Below are 26,338 nucleotides of genomic sequence, written 5' to 3' on the forward strand. Positions count from 1 at the left end.
CGCATTTTTTACGGTTTGAGACTTATTTGCAAGGTAAAGCGGCTCTCACAGGTTCGCACTATTTTACTCATTATCATTCAGCGAGACGTTACCCATGGTATTATCATAAACAATTGAATAGACAAACTATTGTATTATGAAACAAGCCGCGTAGCAACTATTATAATTTAAATTATAGTTTATTTCGTAAAAATATAGTTTCGTCTGTGGGCTGCACGTGCGGTAATCCACGTCAGGATATGAACCATGTGATTTTGTATTGTCCGTTATATCGAGATAGAGCTTTGTTTTTGATTACTTTTATTCAGTCTCAGTATCATCGTCTTTTTAATGACATAACTCCTTTGCTCCATGATCCACCTGCCAAGTTATGCCGGCTTTTAGTTGCATTTTTCAAATCTGTCCAACTGTTTCCTTAATCCTTCCCCTTCTTATTCCGCGCGCAATCAATTCAACAACTGTACGTTGGACAACCTGACCGGGTCCGAGTCACTGCACAATTTTGCTGTTGGCCATATCGAACCTGAAAGGGATCGGGTGCCATGGAACATTAAGAAGAAGAAGAAGAGGGTCTCGGGGGATGTCGGATGTGTCGGGTGTCATCAGATCGCGACAATTGCTGATTGTTGTCGTTAATTGTCGCGTGGAATGGAACGGCGCTGTTCAATGTAGCTCACGAGGCGATCGTAATTGTTCGACACGGCGTCGAGCGGCGTCGAGCCACTCCGGAAGGCGGAGGGCGGTGTTGTCGCTGTAAATAAATAACAGATTCCCCTGGTCAGATTAGCTGGAACACTTGATCCAATGTCGTCATCGATAAGCTTTTCATACGGCCGTTGAGCTGTAACGGTTAACGATGAGCAGCAAACACAGTCCCGGAAAAATTAAGCTGGCGATAATAAAAGGTGGGTGAGAAAAGTGCACACGTACGCACGAAAACTCAGAATCGCGAATACGACAACGGCTTTCTCGCGAATTTCCGTAAATTCAGCTGATTTGAGCTCTTATTCTTCCACCACGCAGGCAAACCGATCGCCACGTCCGTGCCGGTGATTCACTATCGAGCCAATGACGACGAGCTGGAGGAACTGTATCCGAGCTCCTCCGACGAGGAGAAACGCCTTACGCCGGAGTCTGACAAGCAGAAGGTACCGTCAAGCCCCTCCAAGGGCAGCGATAATGGCCAGGGAATGGAGAATGAGTCCGAGAGGCGTTCCGTTGATTCCGGTAATCTGTCCGAAGGCACGCCACCATCGGATCCATGGAAAGTACTGTCTGAAATCAAGGGAAAGATCACGAAGACGTTCGAGGAGAAACTTTCCGAGATCAAGAGCGACAAGAAGAAGAGGAAGATCCACAAGGATTCCAGCATCAGCGATCCGGAGGATCTCGGAGACGTCACGCCTACCGACGAGAACGTCAACGACAAGCAAGAAAGGGAGCCGGGTTTCTCCGTTGTCCATTGCAAGAGTAATGCCGCAAGGTTTGTGGGCTTCTCGCAAGTGAGGACCGGTTTAAAGACCAAGAACTCCCAGGACGACAGCGTAGAGAGTGGCGTGGAGGCCGCCGAGTTCGCCGAATCTGCTCCTGACTCCTCCTTCGAGCTGCAGGATGATTCTCGCGCCGAGGACGCGAAGACCGACGCCGCGTCTCCCCGTGATCGCTTCGACCAGTCGGACGGGTCTGTCCGAGAAAAGAAGCAAGTGAAATTTGGCACACTGCTTTCTTACATGAAGGATCACGTGTTCCGGCAACTAACGAGGCAGCTGGTTACATTGCTGGCACTCGTAATCGCTGTCTGCTCGCTGATTCCGCTGCCTGCGCACTTGGTTGGTTTTTCCATAGGCGTTTTCGTGACGGTGACAGCGTATAAACTGGTGCAGAAGATCAAGGAAATCTTGACGACGCCGTTAGACAAAGAGCCAACGCACACAGTGGTGCCTGTGCTGGAGATACCAGCAGCGGAGGAGCACGTGGTCCAAGAAAGATACGAGGGATGGTTGAACCAACTACCGTACACTTACGATCCCCAAAACTACCATGTAGCGCGCACAAAGTCAGTCTTTTTTAGCCTGGAAGGTGGAGTGCTGCGCGTTATGGAGACAAGGATGAAAGTACCAAAGAGAGCGGTGTGGGATGAGCCTAAGCGAAAGTTTAAGTTCACCAGGAGACGCGTGTATAATCTCGCTGGTGCGAAGATAGAATTATTGCCAGAGGGACTTATTCGCAGAAGGTAAGCGTCCTACGTAAACTTTTATGTAAAATGGATCATTGAATGAAGATGTTTGTTATTGCAGGAGATGGAGCAAAAAATATCCGATTTGCATCACGATGGATCGGGGAGCGTTAATAGATAGCGGGACGCTGAGTGACTGGACGGACATCCTCGAGAAAGAATCTCTCGAGGATGAGAAGAAAATTGTCCAGGAGGGTCAGGAGGGCGAGGAGAGTACTTTGGCCGATGATACGAAAAGCGAGGACGAAGATTCGAGATTTGAACTCTTTAAGGATAACGAGGATGAGGAATTGAAAATCGACGAGGATGACGACGATGACGATATCTCGCAGTCCAAGTCTATTAGGAGTATTTATGAGGATTGCCGCGACGACGAAGAAATTACCAAATGCAAGCTTTATGTGTTCGCGCGCGCTGATCGAGAGAAGGAAGACTGGTAACGTTTTCTTTTCTGAATCAATGAATTTAGATTAAGGGGGTATTCTAGTGTAAAAGCGGAATTTGTATGCTATTTTGGTGAATTTTTTTGGAAAAAAGTATAAGGTTTTTTGAGGCAGGGTTTTCCCTGCTTATTCATACATATTTGGTGTATGTTTCCAAATTTTTGTATTAGACAATAACTATAAATAAGCGCTGCACATGATATTAAATAAGAACATGAAAAAAAAGTTGGCCATGGTTCCCATGATTTCAGCTGTTCTGCTCATCTGAAACAAAAAAACCAAAGAGATGTATCATTAAGGGGGTATCTTAGTGTAAAAGCAGAATTTGTATGCTATTTTGGTGAATGTTTTTTGAAAAAAGTATGTTTTTTGAGGCAGGGTTTTCCCTGCTTATTCATACATATTTGGTGTATGTTTCCAAATTTTTGTATTAGACAATAACTATAAATAAGCGCTGCACATGATATTAAATAAGAACATGAAAAAAAAGTTGGTTCATGGTTCCCATGATTTCAGCTGTTCTGCTCATCTGAAACAAAAAAACCAAAGAGATGTATCATTAAGGGGGTATCCTAGTGTAAAAGCGGAATTTGTATGCTATTTTGGTGAATGGTTTTTGAAAAAAGTATGTTTTTTGAGGCAGGGTTTTCCCTGCTTATTCATACATATTTGGTGTATGTTTCCAAATTTTGGTAGTAGACAATAACTATAAATAAGCGCTGCACATGATATTAAATAAGAACATGAAAAAAAAGTTGGTTCATGGTTCCCATGATTTCAGCTGTTCTGCTCATCTGAAACAAAAAAACCAAAGAGATGTATCATTAAGGGGGTATCCTAGTGTAAAAGCGGAATTTGTATGCTATTTTGGTGAATGGTTTTTGAGAAAAGTATGTTTTTTGAGGCAGGGTTTTCCCTGCTTATTCATACATATTTGGTGTATGTTTCCAAATTTTGGTAGTAGACAATAACTATAAAGCGCTGCACATGATATTAAATAAGAACATGAAAAAAAAGTTGGTCCATGGTTCCCATGATTTCAGCTGTTCTGCTCATCTGAAACAAAAAAACCAAAGAGATTCTTAATTAGTATGAGTGTGGCTATAGCAGGTACCAGAATGAAAAAAAATGTTGAAAATTTAAAACATGACTTCATTGAGAAAATTAAGTTTCGATTTGTGCCATTTTTTTCACCCTTGAAGGGCTGTAGAAATTCCAAAAAACAATATTTCGACTTGATTGTGGTAGGGGCTATAGCCACACATATACTGAAGATGTGTGCAAAAGCCTGAGTCAATTGATTAACTGGTTTTTGAGATATCATGGGAACCAATTTGAAAAACATGGTTTCGAGAAAAACACGTTTAAAGTTTTTCATACTGATTACATAGAGATAATGTTACTTACGATCAATCGGCTAGTCCAGGGCCATACAGGGGACATTCCTCTTGTTCGTAGAAGTCCTGCAGAGCTGATCTCTCTTCCCTGCGATTCATTCTCTGATCTCGAGAGAAGTTAGTGGAGCGCCGCTCCGAGCGGGTGATACGAGCTTCGCTCCGGGAGTTTGCGTACATCACCGCTTGCTGACCAATACTAACTCCCATCACGTTCATAAGTTTGAAAATTGGCATAAATCCTTTATTGAAAATTATAACTGCCAAGAATGTTGCTATTTCAACAACTTTCACGCCAGCGTGGGGATGTTTTGGAGCAAAAGTCCAAATCAATGAACTTAGAGATTCATTGTACTATGTAACCTGTACTATACAAAGGCTCCAATTCAAATGTACGACCTTCAAAGAATAACGATCTTCCGATCCTACCTAAAATACTAACACAATGCTCTGGTGTGTGCCGCGCGGTCCAACCGCCGAGCGCGCGCCAAAAGTTATTTTCTATTAGGTGCTATTACTTTGTTAATTTTGCGAATCGGGCTAAATCTTCTCGCAGACATATTTTCCATACCATATACTTGCAAAATATGCCAAAAAAATTCGATTTTTCTGACATGCTACACTAGAATACCCCCTTAATAAAATCAATTGAAGTGTTTGAAGTAAGAATTCCGATTAAAAGAATCTCTTCGGTTGGAAGTGTAAATGAAGTGATTTGAGATTCAAAACTTCATCCCGTTCAATTGTCGTGAATATCTTAACAGATAATTTTTTCAGGTATCGGAGATTGACGTCAGCGGCGTCGCTCTCGCGGAAACGACACTCGACTTCTTCCGTAAACGACTCTACGTCTTGCGCGAATGCAACGACTTCTGTGCAGCCGGACACGGCAGAAGCGAAACTCGAGACGTCTCCCGAGATTAACTACAACACCTACATGAGCAAGTACCTGAACGTAAGCGTTGCAGTGATCGAATTAATTCCAGAATTCTTATGACACTGATTGACTGACTATTGATTGACTATCTTTCAGGTGGATCCTGAGGGTTCTCCGAGAGAGTGTGATGTCCTCTGGGTAAACAGCTTTCTAGGAAGACTGCTGTTCGACATGCACAGCTCTCCGGACACAATCAATCTTATTCAGGACAAAGTACAGCGGAAACTCTCCAATATCAAGCTCCCGTACTTTATGGAGAGTCTCCTGGTAACGGAAGTAGTAATTGGGCAGGATGCTCCGGTTGTTGATAAAATTTCTAAACCAGTACTCGACGAACGGGGATTTTGGCTTGATTTAAACATCACCTACAAGGGCTACGTGACAATGACTGTCGAGACGAAGCTGAATTTAATGAAGCTAACGCGCACGACCAGCGTACCCGGTGACATCGTTGACGAGAAGACTGTCCCTACCAGATCGCCAATATTCGATAGTGATGTGGAGGACAGTCCGGAGACCTCCACAGAAGACGAAGACGTCGGGAATGTCGCGTCGTGCATCACGTCCAAAGACACCACGTAAGAGAATTCTTGAATCAAAGTTTAGTCAATTTCAATAGAGACATTGCTCGTCGCACGATTTTTCTCTCATCTGTTTTTTTAATTAATTGAATTAATTTATTTGTTTAATATATATTTTAATCGCAGTCCCTTTCGTATGAAAAATCTTTATAAAAATATAGAAATTGTGCAAAGCTTAATTATTCGTAATTGAACATCTCAATCTCAATGCGAGATATTGTATGTGTAATCTGTAAAATTATTCCGTGGCGAAGTTATAATATATTAATTGTATTATATAATTATAAGAATGATAAAAGATTAAAAGACTTTGATGTGTTACAGACCAGTACAATCCTCGGGCAAGAAGTTTCTCAATATGGTCGACAAGTTGACGGCTAACAAATATTTCCGTCACGTAAGAGAGCGATTTTTCTTTCTGTTTACTTAATTAAATGTTCAATTTAATTACAAAGACAAATTGTCAGACAAACGCAACTTTCCCGCAGGCCACGGAGTTGTCCTACATACGACGGGCGATGCAGGGCGTTTCCAACACGGAGATCCGCTTCATGGTGAGCGTATCCGGCATCGAAGGTTGCTTATCGGTGAACATTCCTCCGCCGCCCTCCGATCGGCTCTGGTATGGCTTCAAACCGGTGCCGAAAATCGCCGTAACTGTGCAGCCAGCCGTTGGCGAGAGGACCGTCAACATTGTGTACGTGACCAAGTGGATTGAGAATAAGCTGCGCAGGGAGTTCGAAAAGCTAGTCGTTCTACCAAACATGGATGATTTGGTCCTATCGCTCTGCCCAAATTATCCCTTCGTTGCAACGTAAACGAATCTTATACCGGCCAAAGCAGTGTTCTGCTTCTATACCTTTTTTTCTTACGTTTCACGTCAACGATCGACAATGCAAACATCCTTAATAGGTTGTTGCTTGAGAGAGATGAATTTCTCGCGTTGCTAAGACAATTTATTAAAATTCTTTGACAGGAACCTACGAGAAAGCGATAGAATTTTTCTGATTTCGCGAATGAAAACCACGTAGCTATTCTAGCTATTTGTACACGATTTTTAATATTATTATTACGTTATTTGCCACAAGAAACATTTTATTAGGCTATGCAAGAAAAAAAGAATACTTGTGATATATAATATTATTTATATTATCTTTGTATTTATAAAAATCAAGAGAAAGAGGAGGTAGGAGAGAAAAAGTTCGCTATGAGTGAGATCCATTTTTATTAAAGTGTGGTAAAAATATATATATATAATGAGCAAAAGAGAAAAACGCACAGAGAAGTAAGGCACTTTTTTTAACGTTAATGTGGACTTGCTGCAGACTATTTGATTGTATTACTGCAATCATATAAAATCGCGGCACTGTTCATTCAGAAAGAAGAACAGAAGAAGAATGTGCCGTGTATGTGGTTGTTTACGTAATTACTTAAGGGGGGAGCCTGCTTTAGAACGCTGAAAATAAGGTATATTTTACGAATTGTTTTTGGAGAAACTATACAGCGGATCATTATAAAACTTTGATGCATTTATTAGTACATGTTTAAAGATAAGAAAATTATTTTTTGATTTGAATGTATCGCTTGTAGAGGTCGTCCTGGAGAAGTCTTAGTGCAGCCGCGTCGCCGGCATTGCAAATTGGTGAGCATTCTCCTGCCTCCAAATCTCGTCTAAACTGAAAAATTGAAATATGTTCTCGTTATTTACGAATTCCCATCGTCGATGAACCAAGGAGAGAAGAAAAATGTTGAAAAGTGCCAAAATGGTGGAGCTTAGAACACAAAAGTACGATTTTTAGGCAAAGTTTTTGAACTTTTTCATGCAAAAATAATTGTTTAACTTAATGTTTTTATGAATATTAAAGGTTCATCGACGATGAGAATTCATAAATAACGAGAAAATATTTCAATTTTTCAGTTTGGATGAAATTCGGAGGCGGGAGAATGCTCACGAATTTACAATGCCGGCTGCACTAAGATGCCTCCAGGACGACCTCTACAGGCGATATATTCAAATAAAAAAATAATTTTTGTTATCTTTAATCATGTACTAATAAATGCATCAAAGTTTTATAACGATCCGCTGTATAGTTTCTCCAAAAACAATTCGTAAAATTATACCTTATTTTCAACGTTCTAAAGCAGGCTCCCCCCTTAATCACAGCTGCCGCAAAGTATTTTATTAAATTATTATTAAAGTACTGTTGTAAAGCGATTGAATAAAATAATTTAATAAAACTGAACAATCGGCACATTTGTTTAAGTAAAATTAACAAAACTGCCGAGAAGTTGAGAAACGTATGTAAAGTGAGATACAAAATGAGACACCCCACGGAGCGGTGAAACTTTACATAGTTTTAATAAATCAAGTCTGCAATCTAATCAAACGCAAATGTAGTTAACGATCGCGAAGACGTGCAGAAGAGAAAAAAATGTGATATATAACTCGTTAATCCTGGATTGAATTTATTTATTAACGGGAACGGTGTAATAGCCACGCAAATCACAAATAGGTGTGAAGTGTTATTATTTTGCATGTGTGGTTTGTCAATGCGAGGGCACAGAGCTGCGCTACGCCAATCCAATCTGTCAAAATGAACGCGGGAATTTCTCCCATTTTCTTCGTGTACCACCACGAACCGAGAAACTCGTACTCATCAGCTTTGCAACGAATGTCATGGCGGAAATGTCCGTTCTTCTCCGTGTTCGATTGCTTAAGGGGATCCTGGAGTCGTCTGTATTACCGGCGGAATTGGTCGATCTTACTGTACTAATTACTCTTTAATGATTGTATAGAATGAAAAATCCTTCTCCACGATTAAAGTATACAAAGAAATATACCGAGCGAAACTCGACTTTGTGTTAAAAACGACAAAAAACATTTACAGTTTTATTATCGGCTTATTGTGACGTCACCTCGTACATTAATGTTCCTAATATAAATGTTTTGCAGTTTGTGTGGCCAAAATTCGATAATCGCAAGGACGGAACAAAATGAAAGAATATGGGGAAGCTTTTAGAAATGAGTTTAGAAGCCTAGTGTAAAAGTAATTGGTGCAGAAAGATTCGTGATCATTTCGTGCCTACGTATGCCTGTGAAATCGTGGCGGAATAAAAAATTGTGATTTTTTTCCGTTTGGAAAGTTAAGTCCTGCTTTTCACATTACATTATTGTGTGTACTTTCATCGTGGAAAAGGATTTTTCATTCTGTGAATTCAATAAAAAGAAAATACAGGAAAATCATCGATTCCGCCGGTAATTCAGACGCCGCGACGGAGTTCACTGGCCACTCCAGGATCCCCTTAAGGGGGGAGCCTGCTTTAGAACGTTGAAAATAAGGTATAATTTTACGAATTGTTTTTGGAGAAACTATACAGCGGATCGTTATAAAACTTTGATGCATTTATTAGTACATGTTTAAAGATAACAAAAATTATTTTTTTATTTGAATATATCGCCTATAGAGGCCGTCCTGGAGGCATCTAGTGCAGCCGGCATTGCAAATTGGTGAGCATTCTCCCGCCTCCAAATTTCATCCAAATTGAAAAATTGAAATATTTTCTCGTTATTTATGAATTCCCATCGTCGATGAACCTTTAATATTCATAAAAACGTTAAGTTAAACAATTATTTTTGCATGAAAAAGTTCCAAAACTTTGCCTAAAAATCATACTTTTGTGTTCTAAGCTCCACCGTTTTGGCATTTTTCAACATTTTTCTTCTCTCTTTGGTTCATCGACGATGGGAATTCGTAAATAACGAGAACATATTTCAATTTTTCAGTTTAGACGAGATTTGGAGGCAGGAGAATGCTCACCAATTTGCAATGCCGGCGACGCGGCTGCACCAAGACTTCTCCAGGACGACCTCTACAAGCGATACATTCAAATCAAAAAATAATTTTTTTTATCTTTAAACATGCACTAATAAATGCATCAAAGTTTTATAACGATCCGCTGTATAGTTTCTCCAAAAACAATTCGTAAAATATACCTTATTTTCAGCGTTCTAAAGCAGGCTCCCCCCTTAAGTAAATTATGTGCTCGTTCAACATTAGAGGGAAGGGAAGCAACATGTTTGTGGTTGTGTAATCGTAAAAACGGTTATCCATTATCCAGCTTGATCCGTGAGCTGTCACGTTTTGTTGGATCCTATACAAATATATGTGTGAGAATTGGTGTATTTGCGTGTCTCAGGGAGATTAATATTAACGGTGCAAGAATCCTAGAGTCACAACGTGATCTTGTTACGGTAGAAGCCACGAACACTCTTAATCCGGCGGGGAATTTTTCTATCAAACGTTAGGCACATTACGTTCTACAACGGCCGATTCATGCGTTCAAATATAAATAAAATCAATTGCGATGAAGCAAATATATTTTGTAAAAGATTTATCAAACGACGTTTTTATGTTTAAGACTTGCACCGTCGTCGATCTCACGTTGTGTTTCTAGAGTTAAATCACAGAGGTATATTGTAACAAAGTTTTTGCAAAAATAAATTATTGTAAATTATCAGCTACTCTTTCAAGGTTCTTTTTCAAATCAGGCGGAAGGATGGAATAATCTTGAAATTGTACGAAATTATTATTCGAGGTCCCTTTCTATCGCTTACTAAGTGATTTGAACTCGCTACGGACAATTACGTACGAAATGTTTTATATTGAAAAATAGAAGAGTCCAGTTTCTGTTTATTTCCAGATATAATTTCTTTATTTACGCACATGTTTTTATACTGACAAGAACAGTTATCCCGATGATATCGGAATTTTGATATAAAACGTGTTTATTAAATCTGTACAACTGTTATAAAACTTGTAATCAATGTAAACAAAATATATTCGATTCTGCGGTCGACTTCTTCCGAGTCGGCTTTTTCTGAGTCTACTCATCTACGATAAAGTTGCGATGTACATAGGATGTCGTAATCACATTGCGCACTTTTTCTTGACGCTTAAGATAACTCTACTGATAAACTCTACATACTAAGAAAGAAATACTTGCTCTCACGTCGATACTTTCAAAGTTGCAAATTAAATAACGCTTTATCGACGAGACCAACGTTAGTTGCTGTAAATTACATAGAATTAGCTTTAAAAATTAACTTTATTTTAATTAATTTATGGCGCACAAATTGGTGAAGCGTCACATTGAAATCGTAATAATAAATAAAATCGATTAGTGTCGCTTCTCCCATGCGGTATTCATTTAACGCATTGTTAGATCATTCTTAAGAAACAATAATATTGAATGATGATGATAAATTATTAACGAATATGACACAGTTTGACGCAATGTCGCGTTTTTCGCTAATGAAACGTAATTAAATGTTAATATTTGAATTGAGTTTTAATGACATTTTGATATGCAGTTTGAGTGCAGTTATTACGCCATACCGGATGAAACGAAGAAACTCTGAGAAAGAAAGCTGCGTCGAAGGAGATATTTGTCACAAAGTGTGCGTTGTTCGAAACCGCTGTATAACAATTTCTGATCGTTAGAGCAAGTATTGGAGTAAGCGTGCTTTCCGCCCCCGTCGCGCACGCTCTTTCGCGTTCCTCTTAATGCAACGATAATATCACAGTTTGGAGATCGACAGTGCGCGATATATACATGAAGAATGATGCTTCCTATATACACTACATCCTTGTACGAGCGGCTAGATCGGCAGTTTCTTCGACGCGATATTGTTACCATGATAATGCGAATTTTTTGCAGAAGGTATCCGATGAATTTGCGCGTGCGTGTGTGCAATACCTGCAATACCTGCTGTGCGCGCGCGATGTACAGATGCCTACGGCATCTCGACGTTGCGTCACATTGGCTAGCTGTTGAGGACGCATGGCGCACTGCTCATCTCCCGGACAGCCTGCGCCCATTCCTCCAGTCTAGGCGCGCATACCAGAACGAAGTCTTCGAAACGTCGTTTGGCCATTATTGCAAACTCGCCGCGGCCGTGTCGCGCATCGCACACCGCCGGCACCCTCACACGCACGCTCTTCAACGTCGCTACGTCGACGGTCTCGTTACCCTGTTGACAAATCTACTTGTAGTTTCATGCACGTATTTATTATATTAGGAGTGTGATTTAGTTTTGAGGGTTTTGCAACAGATGGCTGTAGTGTCAGTTTGTTCCAATAGCTGTTTCCGATAACTGTTGTTGCTTACAGTGTTGACATTATCCATCACATTTAGTAGCATTATAGCAATAGATGCAATAACAGTCGTGTTTATATCATCGTAAAAATGCAACTTCCGAAACAGCATTTTCCACATGCGTTGCTTTTGTTTTTTAATCAAAAGAAAACTGCGGCTGACGGTTATAGAATTCTTGTCGAAACTTATGGTGATTCTGCCTCATCAATTAAGACGCGTGAATACTGGTTTAGACGCTTTAAAAGTGGTGATACTGATGTGAAGGACAAAGAACGCTCGGGACAACCAAGAAAGCTTGAGAATGCAGATTTGCAAGCATTATTGCACGAAAATCCAACACACTCCACTTCAGAACTTGCCAGAGCATTAAATGTTGATCGTACAACAGTTACCAAACATTTACATGAAACAGGAAAAATTCAGAAAGAAGGGAAATGGGTTCGACATCAATTATCGGAAAGTGCCATTGCGAACCGGTTGAACATTTGCATTTCGTTGATCGCCAGGCAAAAAAAGAAGAGTCTTTTGTCTCGGATTGTTACCGGGGATGAAAAGTGGATCTATTTTGATAATCCGAAACGCAGAAAATCATGGGTGGATCCAGGCGAACCATCAACATCCACTCCGAGACGCAATATTCACGGTTGAAAAGTAATGCTCTGTATTTGGTGGGATAGTGTACTATGAGCTGTTAAATCCGCACGAGACTGTCACGGCTGATCGTTATCGACACCAATTGTACAAGTCGAAGCAAGCATTGGACCAAAAACGACCAGCAATTGCGAGTAAACGACGGAAAGTGATTCTTCTTCGTGACAACGCTCGACCTCACGTTGCGTTATCAGTGAAACGAACACTCTTAGAGCTTGAATGGGAAGTCTTACCGCACCCCGCGTATTCTTCATGCGATTATTATTTGTTCCGGTCAATGCAACACGCTTTAGAGGATACACACTTTCATAATTTCGAAGTGCGAAAATTCGTCGACGAATGGATCGACTGAAAAGAAGAGTCATTTTATCGTGGTGGACTCCATCTCTTGCCAGAGCATTAAATGTTGATCGTACAACAGTTACCAAACATTTACATGAAACGGGAAAAATTCAGAAAGAAGGAAACTGGGTTCGACATCAATTATCGGAAAGTGCCATTGCGAACCGGTTGAACATTTGCATTTCGTTGATCGCCAGGCAAAAAAAGAAGTCTTTTGTCTCGGATTGTTACCGGGGATGAAAAGTGGATCTATTTTGATAATCCGAAACGCAGAAAATCATGGGTGGATCCAGGCGAACCATCAACATCCACTCCGAGACGCAATATTCACGGTTGAAAAGTAATGCTCTGTATTTGGTGGGATAGTGTACTATGAGCTGTTAAATCCGCACGAGACTGTCACGGCTGATCGTTATCGACACCAATTGTACAAGTCGAAGCAAGCATTGGACCAAAAACGACCACCAATTGCGAGTAAACGACGGAAAGTGATTCTTCTTCGTGACAACGCTCGACCTCACGTTGCGTTATCAGTGAAACAAACACTCTTAGAGCTGGAATGGGAAGTCTTACCGCACCCCGCGTATTCTTCATGCGATTATTATTTGTTCCGGTGGATGCAACACGCTTTAGAGGATACACACTTTCATAATTTCGAAGAAGCGCGAAAATTCGTCGACGAATGGATCGACTGAAAAGAAGAGTCATTTTATCGTGGTGGAATCTATCTCTTGCCAGAGCATTAAATGTTGATCGTACAACAGTTACCAAACATTTACATGAAACGGGAAAAATTCAGAAAGAAGGAAACTGGGTTCGACATCAATTATCGGAAAGTGCCATTGCGAACCGGTTGAACATTTGCATTTCGTTGATCGCCAGGCAAAAAAAGAAGAGTCCTTTGTCTCGGATTGTTACCGGGGATGAAAAGTTGATCTATTTTGATAATCCGAAACGCAGAAAATCATGGGTGGATCCAGGCGAACCATCAACATCCACTCCGAGACGCAATATTCACGGTTGAAAAGTAATGCTCTGTATTTGGTGGGATAGTGTACTATGAGCTGTTAAATCCGCACGAGACTGTCACGGCTGATCGTTATCGACACCAATTGTACAAGTCGAAGCAAGCATTGGACCAAAAATGACCACCAATTGCGAGTAAACGACGGAAAGTGATTCTTCTTCGTGACAACGCTCGACCTCACGTTGCGTTATCAGTGAAACGAACACTCTTAGAGCTGGAATGGGAAGTCTTACCGCACCCCGCGTATTCTCCATGCGATTATTATTTGTTCCGGTGGATGCAACACGCTTTAGAGGATACACACTTTCATAATTTCGAAGAAGCGCGAAAATTCGTCGACGAATGGATCGACTGAAAAGAAGAGTCATTTTATCGTGGTGGACTCCATCTCTTGCCAGAGCATTAAATGTTGATCGTACAACAGTTACCAAACATTTACATGAAACGGGACAAATTCAGAAAGAAGGGAAATGGGTTCGACATCAATTATCGGAAAGTGCGATTGCGAACCGGTTGAACATTTGCATTTCGTTGATCGCTAGGCAAAAAAAAAAAGAGTCTTTTGTTTCGGATTGTTACTGGGGATGAAAAGTTGATCTATTTTGATAATCCGAAACGCAGAAAATCATGGGTGGATCCAGGCGAACCATCAACATCCACTCCGAGACGCAATATTCACGGTTGAAAAGTAATGCTCCGTATTTGGTGGGATAGTGTACTATGAGCTGTTAAATCCGCACGAGACTGTCACGGCTGATCGTTATCGACACCAATTGTACAAGTCGAAGCAAGCATTGGACCAAAAACGACCAGCAATTGCGAGTAAACGACGGAAAGTGATTCTTCTTCGTGACAACGCTCGACCTCACGTTGCGTTATCAGTGAAACAAACACTCTTAGAGCTGGAATGGGAAGTCTTACCGCACCCCGCGTATTCTTCATGCGATTATTATTTGTTCCGGTCGATGCAACACGCTTTAGAGGATACACACTTTCATAATTTCGAAGTGCGAAAATTCGTCGACGAATGGATCAACTGAAAAGAAGAGTCATTTTATCGTGGTGAACTCCATCTCTTGCCAGAAAGATGGGAAAAAGTGATAGAAAACGAATGAAAATATTTTGATTAAGGTATTCATTCATTATCATATTTAAATACATGCGTTTTTGAGCAAAAAAACCCTCAAAACTAAATCACACCCCTAATTCGAATATGAGGATAAAGGAGCCGTGCATGTCTCGTCACGAGTGAACAAGTCTTACCTCGGTCTCCTGCGCGACTTGGCGCAGCACTCTGGTGATTCTGAACGTCAATTCGGCAGCTTCCGTGTCGACGTATTGCTGCTGGACGGCAGTGAGGGTGCCTCTGGCGACCAGGTCGCTCTCGCAGTAAGCCTTGGCCAGTTCCTCCGTGGTGCAGGGTCTACACTCCTCCTCCTCGTCCGGGATATGCAGCACGCCGCCCTTCAACGAGGTCGGCTCCAGGTTGTACTGCAGCTTGACCTGAATGTTCTTGAAGGAATTATTGTCTTCTGCTTCCATGAAGAGAGCGGTTACGTGCTTCCGCGAGCGGAAACATCGGTGCGAGAGCTCGTGCTTGCCGTCGAACGGCGAGTACAGGCGCATTAGCTTTCCATTGGACTCGAGGAACACTCGCACGGGTCCGGAGATCTTGAGGCAGGTACGAAAGTCACGGTTGCCAAAGACAGAATTGCTCGGCAGGGAGAGAAGTATCCTCAAAGCGCCACGGGGATAGCGCCATTGTACCATTCCTCTGCTACAGCGCAGGTACACTGACCGAACACTGCCATCGCCTCCGTCTCCGCTACGTAAATTACACACACGTTTAATATATATTTTTACGAATTTTTATTACAATAATAGCTACGATTATAATCATTTTTAAAATCTCATTACAGAATGAAGTGAGAATAAAATGTAGTCAAAGGAATTTATTAATAATGCAATGCGTTAATATTAATTAAAATATAAATTAAATTAAATATTAATTAAAAACATAAATTTAATTAAAATATATAACTGTAGGCATAATTAATTAAATTAGCTAGAGCATAAGAAATTTCCAAAATCAATTCTAGAGGTCTTATTTTATACGTTAAAATATTTCCAGTATATTTTGTACCAAAGAATAAACAAAAAACAGATTTTTTTCATAAATTCATAATAAACAAAAGACATTTGATTTTCATCTTTTTGGCCACTTCTTGGTGATTAAATTAAAATATACACACGTTATAAGATATACAAAAATAGAACTTCTGCAGAATACGACAAGACAAGTGAGCAATTAATGACTACGTGCAATTTCAGCAATTTCGGCATGATTCATTTCTGCCTGGCTGGCTATGACCAATCCAGTTAGTCGGCAAATCACACTGGTGGCGGTGAACTGGTTACGGCACTGACGCGTGAAAGTCATAGCGCAGCCGAATAAATTAGAACGGTGCACTGGAGAGCACTAACCTTCCGAACCAATCGCATTGATCCACAGCGTCGTGCTCGAAGGCAGATATAGAAACGGAGACCAGGACGAGGGCCGCGATCGTCGCGCGTATCATTTTTCCGGTGTGCATGCTCGTAGCGTACGTCCAGGTGCAACAGCACGGTCACATCTTCGACGCCTCCGGGACGATCCGCGCGTAAGATCGCGTCGCGACAGGACCCGCCGCTCCTCGCTCCCCCGTCCACGTTCGAGCGAAGTACCCGGGGAGTACGAGGATCCTTCGAGACACCTCGGAAGGTCAGAAGCGATATCGCGACGTCATCGCTCGAGGAGTCCTCGCACGGATGCCCGAGCGTCGAGACTCCTCGCGATCACGGGGCACCTCGACGGCGCTGCCTCCCCTCGAACGACTCGCGGGCGGCCGCCCGCGTCGCCAACGAGAGGCACGGACGATCCCGAACCCTCCCGCGAGGCACGCGCATCCGCGGAGAGGCAAGGTGGTCGCTGCGTACGGCGACCCGAGCGCGCTCGCGATCGAGATGCGCGGAGGACGCGATCGTTTCTCGAATCGCCAGAGGCCGCCCGCCAACGGCGGGGCTGCGACGCGATCTTCCTACGCGCACCCTCTTTTTTTTTATTGCCGTACGACACCCTTGCGCGGTCAATTAGCACGTCGCAGGAACGTCGTTCGGCGGCGTATCTCGAACGGCGAGGTACGCGGCGACGCGAGCACTCGCCGCCGTTCACTGCGCTCTCGCTGAGCCACGACGCGGTCAACACCACCACGCGGCGAACCAGTAACCAGTCGAAAGAGGCCGGAGGCGACTGAAGGTAGTCGCGAGCCCGTCGTCGCGTGCGTGCGCGTGCGCGCGCGCTGATACGGGCGAGAGGATCGGGGACACGGGCGGTCGTATCGAGGGGAAAGGGAGACTGCGCACCGTCTACTGGCACCGTCCACTTTGGCGGTAATGGACTTAGAAAATGTATGCGGTATCAGCGTCCGATCTTTTTGCTCTCGTTGCAGGCGGTCGTGTCTTTCTCTCGTCTCGCTTTCTTCTCGCTGCGGCCTCGCTACCGATTCCCTTGTCGATGTATAGTTACCCAGGCAGCACACATTGGTTTCAAAACCGTTTCATAAACGTTTTGCCGTAACGTTTCATAACCATTTTATTGAAACGTTTATTTAGGAGAAAAATGTCCAACGAAAAAACGTTTCTTTTTCGGCAAAAAAACGTTTCGGAAACCATCAGAAAAATATTTATCAATTCTATATATCAGTGCCTCAAAGATAGACAGAGTTGAGTCACATTTTTGTAAAAAACTAGATTTTTATATTTTATGAATTACTCTCTAAATTTCGTGTAGTGGAATCTCACTCTTTTGAAATATCACTTTCAAGTAATAGTGATCTCAAAAGTTTCAAAAGAAAAGAAGAGAGAAAAGAGTATTGGATCGGTTTTCCGGATGGTTATTTATAAGGTGATAACACAAATGTTACTTGCGAGAACGTCACGTCTGGCCTGGCCATCTATCGGTCGCTTGGTGAATCAGAGGTGGGAATCACACACACTTGTGTTGCTTTTTGTCTCTTGTTCCATAATCGAGTACATTGAAACGTATGATGTAAAAATAATTAATACTCGCACAGTAAGTAGAAATTACTATTTTTTCTATATTAATTATATAATTTCAAATCAATTTAACAAAACACATTTTTCGTTTCTGTGGAAACGTGAAAAATAATTGTATTGGGTTGTTCGGAAAGTAATTTCGTTTTTCACAAAGAGATGTCGTTAGTCGCGTTCCTCGATACTTAACCTTACTCTAAGCGACAAATTCGTTTTATATTTTGACAACTGACATTTCAGACGTCATTTAGTATCTTATTGTGTTGCGATCTGTCAAGTAATTTTTGTTTGGCATCACATCAAACATGGAAAATCAAAGTGAGCATTTTCGTAATATTTTGCCTTTTTTACCACCGAAAGGGTAAAAATGCAGTGCAAGCGAGAAAAAATTGTGTGCCGTGTACGGAGAAGATGTATTGAGTGAACGTCAGTGTCAGAATTGGTTTTCGAAATTTCGTACTGGAAATTTCGATTTGAAAGATGCACCACGTTCAGGTCGGCCAATTAAAGCTGATGACGAGAAAATAAAGGCTCTGGTGGATGCAAACCGTCGCATAACAACACGCGAAATTGCTGAAAAGTTAAATTTATCGAATTCGACCGTTTACGATCGTTTGAAACGCCTTGGATTCGTTTCAAAGCTCGATATTTGGGTCCCACACAATTTAAAGGAAATTGACTTGATTCGACGCATTACCATCTGCGATTCATTGTTGAAACGTGAAGAAAATGAACCATTTTTGAAGCGAATCATAACTAGAGATGAAAAATTGATTGTTTATAACAATGTTAAGCGAAAACGATCATGGTCCAGGCAAGATGAACCTGCTCAATCAACATCCAAGGCAGATATTCATCAAAAGAAGATGATGCTTTCTGTATGGTGGGATTGGAAGGGAATCGTATTTTTCGAGCTACTACCAAGCAACCAGACGATTGATTCGAAAGTGTATTGTCGTCAGCTGGATGAATTGGATGCTGCCATCAAGCAGAAGCGACCGGAATTGGCGAATAGGAAAGGTGTCGTATTCGATCACGACAATGCCAGACCACACACAAGTTTGGTCACTCGCCAGAAGCTTTTACAGCTTGGATGGGATGTGCTACCACACCCACCATACTCTCCTGATCTGGCACCATCCGATTACCATTTGTTCCGGTCTCTACAAAATTCTTCGAACAATGTAAACTTCGATTCAAATGAAGGCGTCAAAAATCACTTGCTTCAATTTTTTGTCAATAAGGAGAAGGACTTCTATGAGCGTGGAATCTTAAAGTTGCCAGAAAAATGGCGAAAGGTAGTGGAACAAAATGGCCAATACATCACTGAATAAAATTTTTTCTAAATATGAAAAAACCGCCTTTCATTTTTCCTTGAAAAAACGAAATAACTTTCCGAACAACCCAATATATGCACAAATTATTTTAGCTGTTGAATTTGAAACAATTTACGCACTTGTTTGTGACGGAACGAAGCATTCGTCCCGCAGAGAGAATGAAAGAATTCGCGCATGCGAATCTTTCCAGCCCTGCAGTCTGCTCTTTACGCGCGTGTGTTTCTTTTTACGATATTGTTTCACGTCCACGCGAGAGGAAAGGCGAGCGTTCACCGGTTACGATCGCCGCTGTACATATATATCCCCCACTAGATTCTAAACTGCCCAGCGAACTCCGCGGACAGGCTCGGCGAGAGGCCAGTTTTCGCTCTCTGTCAGGGGTAGGGCAGGACTAGACTAGAGCAAAACGGCATGTATGTGTATGTGGACTTTTACACGGACCAGTCGCGCCTACGTTCCTATACGTCAACGAGACAAAAACGAGGGAGAAAACGTCCCCCTCGTGCCCGATTGCATACGATTAACGTGCACATTTGCGTCACGCATCTGCGCGTATCTCTCTGTACTTTCAGATCCGATATATTACATCGATATTAAATTGTCAAAAAAGGAAAAGGAAGTAATTTCCCCGTTAATTTTCGATTTATTGGATTTTTTGCACGTGTTTTCGCAATTCCTATTCGTTTCGATGGCTTTCCCATACAGCACACAAACAAAATTGACCATTTTGAGTCAAAAAGACATCATTTTGACATTATCGTGACTTTTTGTTCTTCTTGAGTTATTGCACTAGTTCAGAAGTACAGCGGAAAAGAAAACCTATTGATTTAACATTATTAATTAATTATTACTAAATATAATATAATTATTTGTTACATATAAGAAGAATGACAATCTTTAAATTGACCATTAATTAATAAAATATATTTGTTACATGTTGTTTCAATGTTGTAGCAACATACAGAATCAATGTAGAAGAATCAACATAGATTCAACGTTGAAAAAATATTTATATTTTAATATTCAACATTGTACCATCTTCGCAACGTTATTTCAACTTTCTGTGCTGTATGTATGTATGTATGGGTTTATAGCTCAAAATGTTGATGTTCTTCTCTCAGTGAAATATAGTTTGTTGTCATCGTGTGTTTGAAAGTCATAAAGAAATCTTGATTTCAGAGCGAGTTGAAATTCTCTCTTTTTCTCTCTCAGAAAGCGTCTCATTTTTGTTTCTTTATTGCCCATCGTTAAAACTGAAAGCCGAATTGGCTCGAGCGTGCTCTCTTGGCCCATGCTATTATATCTCTGAAGAATTACGATCACACATGAGTGTATGGATCGAAAAATGAATCGAAAAATCAGGAAAATATATCTGCCAGCAGAGCCTGCTAACAGACTCTTCTGACAGCAGATTGGCGGCAGAAACCGAGCAGGATCTGTTAACATCTGACGGCAGATTGACGGCAGAAACCGAACAGAATCTGCAGCTTTTGGCCATTCATATTTACGATATATTAAAGCATGTGTTTACTTTTAACACACTATACATTGTTAAAAGAACGCATTTGTTTGTTTGTTAAATTAAATTACATTTGGCTTGATGTGTCTTTCTGACAATTCGTTGCATAATCTCTCTCTTATTGTTAATTTATTCTAATCCGAAGTCCGAATTTTGCTTTCGAACTTCAGATTGCTTGTGGCGTGCGTGAACTACGTGGACGCTGCCCATGGGAGCCTCTGTGCCGCAAGCGCAAAAATGTTCAGAAAAATTAATATTATCATGCCAAGGCGCGTATATTAACTTATATAACTGTTAGGCTAAATCTTAACATCGAGTAAGAACTCGACGCGTGCACCGCGTAGCGGTGCGGAGCGAAAACACATATTCATAGCCGTGTAAATTTGAATACTGTCAAAAGCTGCGGATCCTGTTCGGTTTCTGCTGCCAATCTGCTGTTAGATTCCGCTCGCGCAGATCTTGCTCGGTTTCTGCCGCCAATCTGCCGTTAGATTGCGCGTGCGCAAATCTTGCTCGGTTTCTGTCGACAATCCGACTTCAAGCCATGTTTGCGGATTCTGCTCGGTTTCTGCCGCCAATCTGTTCTTAGATTTTGTGAGCAAGCTCTGTTACATTTCTGGCACCAATTTGTCGAATTAATCGTTAACAACAACTTCTGTATCAAATTTGTTGTCTTTTGGCTGGCAATAGTTGATAGCAGATGGTTAGCATCATCTGCTTTCGGCAGACTTGGCTATCTGGGTAAGCAAAATGTGTGCAATCTGCCAGCAGATGGGCAACAGATTACTGCAGAAGTTGATAGCAAATTGGCATCCGTTATGTTCGCGTTAGGATAGTGATCTGCCAGCAGAGCCTGCTAACAGACTCTGACGGCAGATTGGCGGCAGAAACCGAGCAGGATCTGTTAACATCTGACGGCAGATTGACGGCAGAAACCGAACAGAATCTGCAGCTTTTGGCCATTCATATTTACGATATATTAAAGCATGTGTTTACTTTTAACACACTATACATTGTTAAAAGAACGCATTTGTTTGTTTGTTAAATTAAAGTACATTTGGCTTGATGTGTCTTTCTGACAGTTCGTTGCATAATCTCTCTCTTATTGTTAATTTATTCTAATCCGAAGTCCGAATTTTGCTTTCGAACTTCAGATTGCTTGTGGCGTGCGTGAACTACATGGACGTTGTCCATGGGAGCCTCTGTGCCGCAAGCGCAAAAATGTTCAGAAAAATTAATATTATCATGCCAAGGCGCGTATATTAACTTATATAACTGTTAGGCTAAATCTTAACATCGAGTAAGAACTCAACGCGTGCACCGCGTAGCGGTGCGCAGCGAAAACACGTATTCATAGCCGTGTAAATTTGGATACTGTCAAAAGCTGCAGATCCTGTTCGGTTTCTGCTGCCAATCTGCCGTTAGATTGCGCGTGCGCAATCTTGCTCGGTTTCTGTCGACAATCCGACTTCAAGCCATGTTTGCGGATTCTGCTCGGTTTCTGCCGCCAATCTGTTCTTAGATTTTGCGAGCAAGCTCTGTTACATTTCTGGCACCAATTTGTCGAATTAATCGTTAATAACAACTTCTGTATCAAATTTGTTGTCTTTTGGCTGGCAATAGTTGATAGCAGATAGTTACCCAGCAAACACAGAATATAACTATTATATATCTCAGAAGTAACACGTAATATAACAGTTGTTATACACTATTAATATTGAGGCTACATAATTGCCTTTTATAACTGTAATATTACTTTGTTTTAAAACTTTATTATAACTGTGTTATTTCCTGGTTATAATAATATAACAGCAATATAAATTGAACATAACACGTGATATTACAAATGCTATATTATTATTACTTTGATGTTATACAACGTGTTATATAGAGATGTTATATTCATTTTATATTATATACAGGGTGTCCCGGGTTGTAACCGACAAACTGCGGGAGCATATTCTACTAGTGGAAATAAGAAAAAATTCTTATATCGAGTTTGCTTAGAAATGCTTTATTACAAAGTTATAAACCAATATTGAAAAGAAATATGAGATAAGTAACAACGGATTTTTTCACAAAAATAAAAATTATGTACGCAATGATTTAGTGACGCGTTTCAAAATGTTGTCCTTGCACATTGATACAAGCTAGACATCGACGTAGTACAGAATTTGTTACAGTACGACATTCCTGAAAATTTTGTTGCATCTTAGTAACTGAATTAGTATTCGTTGCTTTAAATCTATCTGGTACTCTCCTGTTAGGTAATCTACGTTGATACTCTCGTACGGCAGCTCGTGCATTTCCGTCACAGAATCCGTACACGAAATGAATATCAGTGTATTCCTCATTTGAAAACACTTTTGGCATTCTGATAGTAATTGCTAGTTCACACGACGATTGAAATCTAACAGCTACTGTTGTGAAAGTAACAATCATACTGAATCGTTTCAACATAGTGAACATGAATACATGTGAATACACATAACGTAAACATCTTCGACCTTCCAAATTCTACACTATGTTCCGTTGTTACTTATCTCATATTTCTTTTCAATAGTGGTTTATAACTTTGTAATAAAGCATTTCTAAGCAAACTCGATATAAGAATTTTTTCTTATTTCCACTAGTAGAATATGCTCCCGCAGTTTGTCGGTTAAAACCCGGGACACCCTGTATATTGTAACATGAATATAACATATATGTTTAAAATGTTGCCTCTTTTCGTTGTTGGTATCCTTGCGTTCTTTTCAGTTCTTGCTGGTTCTTTCATCGTGTCAGCGTGTTGTTGCGTGGTATGAAAGTGCTCTCTTTATCCAAGGTAATCCTTAATTTCTAACATTGATTAAAAGTATTATTATAAAGACTAACTATTTGTGCATATATTTTTACTAGTATTCTTTAACTTATTGCAGTTAACCTATGTATATGTAATTAAAATGGTGTAGTTGGTTATGTATGCAAAAGTCACATTGCAAGAATACAATACCGGTCGTCTTCACTTCTACGGAACATTTAGAAATGCTTATCATTATCAAATGTACACAACTCTAAAGATTGATAATGAAATTAAGTATTTCAAAATGCTCCGTAGAAGTGGAAATGACTCTGCGTTGCATTCTTGCAATGCGACTTTTGCATCTATTACCATTTTACATATGCATAGATTAACTGCAATAAATTAAAGAATACTGGTAAAATTATATGTACAAATATTTAGTTTTCTTTATAATATAATACTTATTTTGAATACTTTTAATATTAATGTTACTGTTAGAAAAGATTACCTTGGATAAAGAGAACGCTTCCATAACATGCAACAACACACTGTGTATATTTTATATGTATATGTTTAGAGTGCAAAATATAATGATTAAATATTTATATTTTTCCCTTTCCTCTGGAAAAACTGCATCATTATAATAACTATAGCGTGATTGTTATTGTATATGTTACTGTATTAACTTATATATTTTATACATACTAATTCCAGGAAAGGTCTTTGAATTAATTTCGAGCGAAAGCAAATGAAATAGTTTGTTCTCGCTTAGAATTAATTCAAAGACCTTTTCTGGGATTAGTATGTATAAAATATATATTTTCATTCTACAGTTACTATTCAGTTACAAAAAATATAACAGTAATATAACAATTACATAATTTACATCACGATTATATATATGTTATATAATATATGTTATATAATTATTCGCTAACTTTGTTAAGAGTATATAACGTGTTACATACGTATTATATTCACGTTATATAATTGTAACATGTGTGAGTAGGAAATTACTACTAACGTGTATATAGCCTAGTACATCTATGTAATATTGCGTGTTACATTCCGTTTTATTACGGTAATGTAATAGTTATACACCCGTGTTTGCTGGGTAGCATCATCTGCTTTCGGCAGACTTGGCTATCTGGGTACATACGCATATTATACTTATTTTGCATTTATTTACCGCGAAGAAAAAGGGGACGGAGGATTGACGAGGCCGTCACGAGACAGCGCGCATTTGTCCAGAAGCTGAGTCAGGTACTCGTAAGGATCGTTAGGCCGACGCAGCAGGAGATTGCCCATCAGGAAATCGACGATGTCGTAAATTCTTTTCTCCTCCAGGTACAACAACGCTTCTCGTTCTCGCGCGTCCTGTGACGCGCATTGGAAAGCACCGAGGTTGTCTGGCACGTCGCATAATGATTCTCGTTCTGAAAGCGAATTCAAGACCCATTGCAATAATATTAAAGTCTCGTATGTTTTCGTAATTATCTAGTAAAGTTAGAAAAGTCTGGATATATACGTCTCGCCGGGGTTTTATTTCGAATATTCGAGTTAGACTCGGCGCGACAATCGTCTTTGTTCATTTCTGGAATTCGTGTATCCGAGTTCGCGTTGCTAATTATGCTCTATTTCTTGATTCTGAGTTATTACTAATGGTCATTCCATATTAAGATGCCGTGCCATACGTGAAATGTTCTAAACAAATTCCTAGTTGCATAGATATAACAAAATGAGGAGAAATCTCAAAGCAGACGCGAGTTTAAAAGTTAATTGCAATATATCGATATAACTTCGGATGTTACCATCCGCGGCTACTTTCACCACTTACCTTTTAAGCCTTGATTAATCATCGGCTGATAAGTCGAAAGATAATATGCCGAAATCGATTTGTATTGCTAGTTATGTATTTCTATGCTATTTATATACTTTATTTTGTAGTTTTATGTAGATATCTATTAAGGGGATGCTGGAGTTGCTAGTGAACTATTTTTTCACTATAGCGATGGTAATTGCAGTTTCGAAAATTCTCTTTATTGCTTGTGCAGAATAAAAAATCCTTTTCCACAAATGAAGTATAGATAGAAAGAAAGTCCGCTCTACAGGACTTTATATTCAAAATGGAAAAAAGTTAAAAAAGACAAATGTAAGTTTTTAACTTTTTTCCATTTTGAATATAAAGTCCTATAGAGCGGACTTTCTTTCTATACTTCATTTGTGGAAAAGGATTTTTTATTCTGCACAAGCAATAAAGAGAATTTTCGAAACTGCAATTACCATCGCCCTTAAGGGGATGCTGGAGCTGCTAGTGAATTATTTTTTCACTATAGCGATGGTAATTGCAGTTTCGAAAATTCTCTTTATTGCTTGTGCAGAATAAAAAATCCTTTTCCACAAATGAAGTATAGCTAGGAAGAAAGTCCGCTCTACAGGACTTTATATTCAAAATGGAAAAAAGTTAGAAAAGACAAATGTAAGTTTTTAACTTTTTTCCATTTTGAATATAAAGTCCTGCAGAGCGGACTTTCTTTCTAGCTATACTTCATTTGTGGAAAAGGATTTTTTATTCTGCAAAGCAATAAAGAGAATTTTCGAAACTGCAATTACCATCGCTATAGTGAAAAAATAGTTCACTATAGCGATGGTAATTGCAGTTTCGAAAATTCTCTTTATTGCTTTGCAGAATAAAAAATCCTTTCCCACAAATGAAGTATAGCTAGAAAGAAAGTCCGCTCTGCAGGACTTTATATTTAAAATGGAAAAAAGTTAAAAAAGACAAATGTAAGTTTTTAACTTTTTTCCATTTTAAATATAAAGTCCTGTAGAGCGGACTTT

The 26,338-nt window shown here is 40.1% G+C and overlaps 3 protein-coding genes across 3 annotated transcripts; 1 reads left to right on the forward strand and 2 right to left on the reverse strand.

Moving 5' to 3' along the window:
- The first annotated feature begins 505 nt into the window (after positions 1 to 505).
- Positions 506 to 6,857, forward strand: LOC105282286 (testis-expressed protein 2). The gene is made up of 7 exons (XM_011344154.3): positions 506 to 905; positions 1,024 to 2,233; positions 2,298 to 2,672; positions 4,851 to 5,028; positions 5,107 to 5,588; positions 5,916 to 5,988; positions 6,080 to 6,857. The coding sequence occupies exons 1-7, from the start codon at positions 857 to 859 to the stop codon at positions 6,407 to 6,409; spliced, it is 2,697 nt and encodes an 898-aa protein (XP_011342456.1). The 5' UTR covers positions 506 to 856; the 3' UTR covers positions 6,410 to 6,857.
- Positions 6,858 to 10,275: 3,418 nt separating this feature from the next.
- On the reverse strand, positions 10,276 to 17,038 carry LOC105282285 (meteorin-like protein). Its single transcript, XM_011344153.3, has 3 exons — positions 16,252 to 17,038; positions 15,031 to 15,592; positions 10,276 to 11,622 (listed from the first exon to the last, which is right to left on the reverse strand). The coding sequence occupies exons 1-3, from the start codon at positions 16,359 to 16,361 to the stop codon at positions 11,416 to 11,418; spliced, it is 879 nt and encodes a 292-aa protein (XP_011342455.1). The 5' UTR covers positions 16,362 to 17,038; the 3' UTR covers positions 10,276 to 11,415.
- A 186-nt stretch (positions 17,039 to 17,224) lies between these two features.
- On the reverse strand, positions 17,225 to 25,089 carry LOC113562814. The gene is made up of 5 exons (XM_026973311.1): positions 25,026 to 25,089; positions 24,687 to 24,933; positions 20,473 to 20,501; positions 19,113 to 19,129; positions 17,225 to 17,302 (listed from the first exon to the last, which is right to left on the reverse strand). Exons 1-5 carry the CDS (start codon positions 25,087 to 25,089, stop codon positions 17,225 to 17,227), a joined length of 435 nt encoding a protein of 144 aa, XP_026829112.1.
- Between the last annotated feature and the right edge of the window lie 1,249 nt (positions 25,090 to 26,338).

The sequence above is a fragment of the Ooceraea biroi genome, chromosome 10 (genome assembly GCF_003672135.1).
Source record: "Ooceraea biroi isolate clonal line C1 chromosome 10, Obir_v5.4, whole genome shotgun sequence".
Classification (NCBI taxonomy): domain Eukaryota; kingdom Metazoa; phylum Arthropoda; class Insecta; order Hymenoptera; family Formicidae; genus Ooceraea; species Ooceraea biroi.

What these genes read in the sequence shown, in the direction of transcription:
- LOC105282286 (XM_011344154.3), top strand. Translation starts at nt 857, where the DNA reads ATGAGCAGCAAACACAGTCCCGGAAAAATTAAGCTGGCGATAATAAAA. An exon ending in GAGGGACTTATTCGCAGAAG is followed by an intron (nt 2,234 to 2,297) that starts GTAAGCGTCCTA and finishes TTGTTATTGCAG; the next exon opens with GAGATGGAGCAAAAAATATC. An exon ending in GATCGAGAGAAGGAAGACTG is followed by an intron (nt 2,673 to 4,850) that starts GTAACGTTTTCT and finishes TAATTTTTTCAG; the next exon opens with GTATCGGAGATTGACGTCAG.
- LOC105282285 (XM_011344153.3), bottom strand. Translation starts at nt 16,361, where the DNA reads ATGCACACCGGAAAAATGATACGCGCGACGATCGCGGCCCTCGTCCTG. An exon ending in CAATGCGATTGGTTCGGAAG is followed by an intron (nt 15,593 to 16,251) that starts GTTAGTGCTCTC and finishes TAATTTACGTAG; the next exon opens with CGGAGACGGAGGCGATGGCA. An exon ending in AAGTCGCGCAGGAGACCGAG is followed by an intron (nt 11,623 to 15,030) that starts GTAAGACTTGTT and finishes ATTTGTCAACAG; the next exon opens with GGTAACGAGACCGTCGACGT.
- LOC113562814 (XM_026973311.1), bottom strand. Translation starts at nt 25,089, where the DNA reads ATGAACAAAGACGATTGTCGCGCCGAGTCTAACTCGAATATTCGAAAT. An exon ending in AAATAAAACCCCGGCGAGAC is followed by an intron (nt 24,934 to 25,025) that starts GTATATATCCAG and finishes ATTCGCTTTCAG; the next exon opens with AACGAGAATCATTATGCGAC. An exon ending in CCGTCCCCTTTTTCTTCGCG is followed by an intron (nt 20,502 to 24,686) that starts GTAAATAAATGC and finishes GTAATTCTTCAG; the next exon opens with AGATATAATAGCATGGGCCA.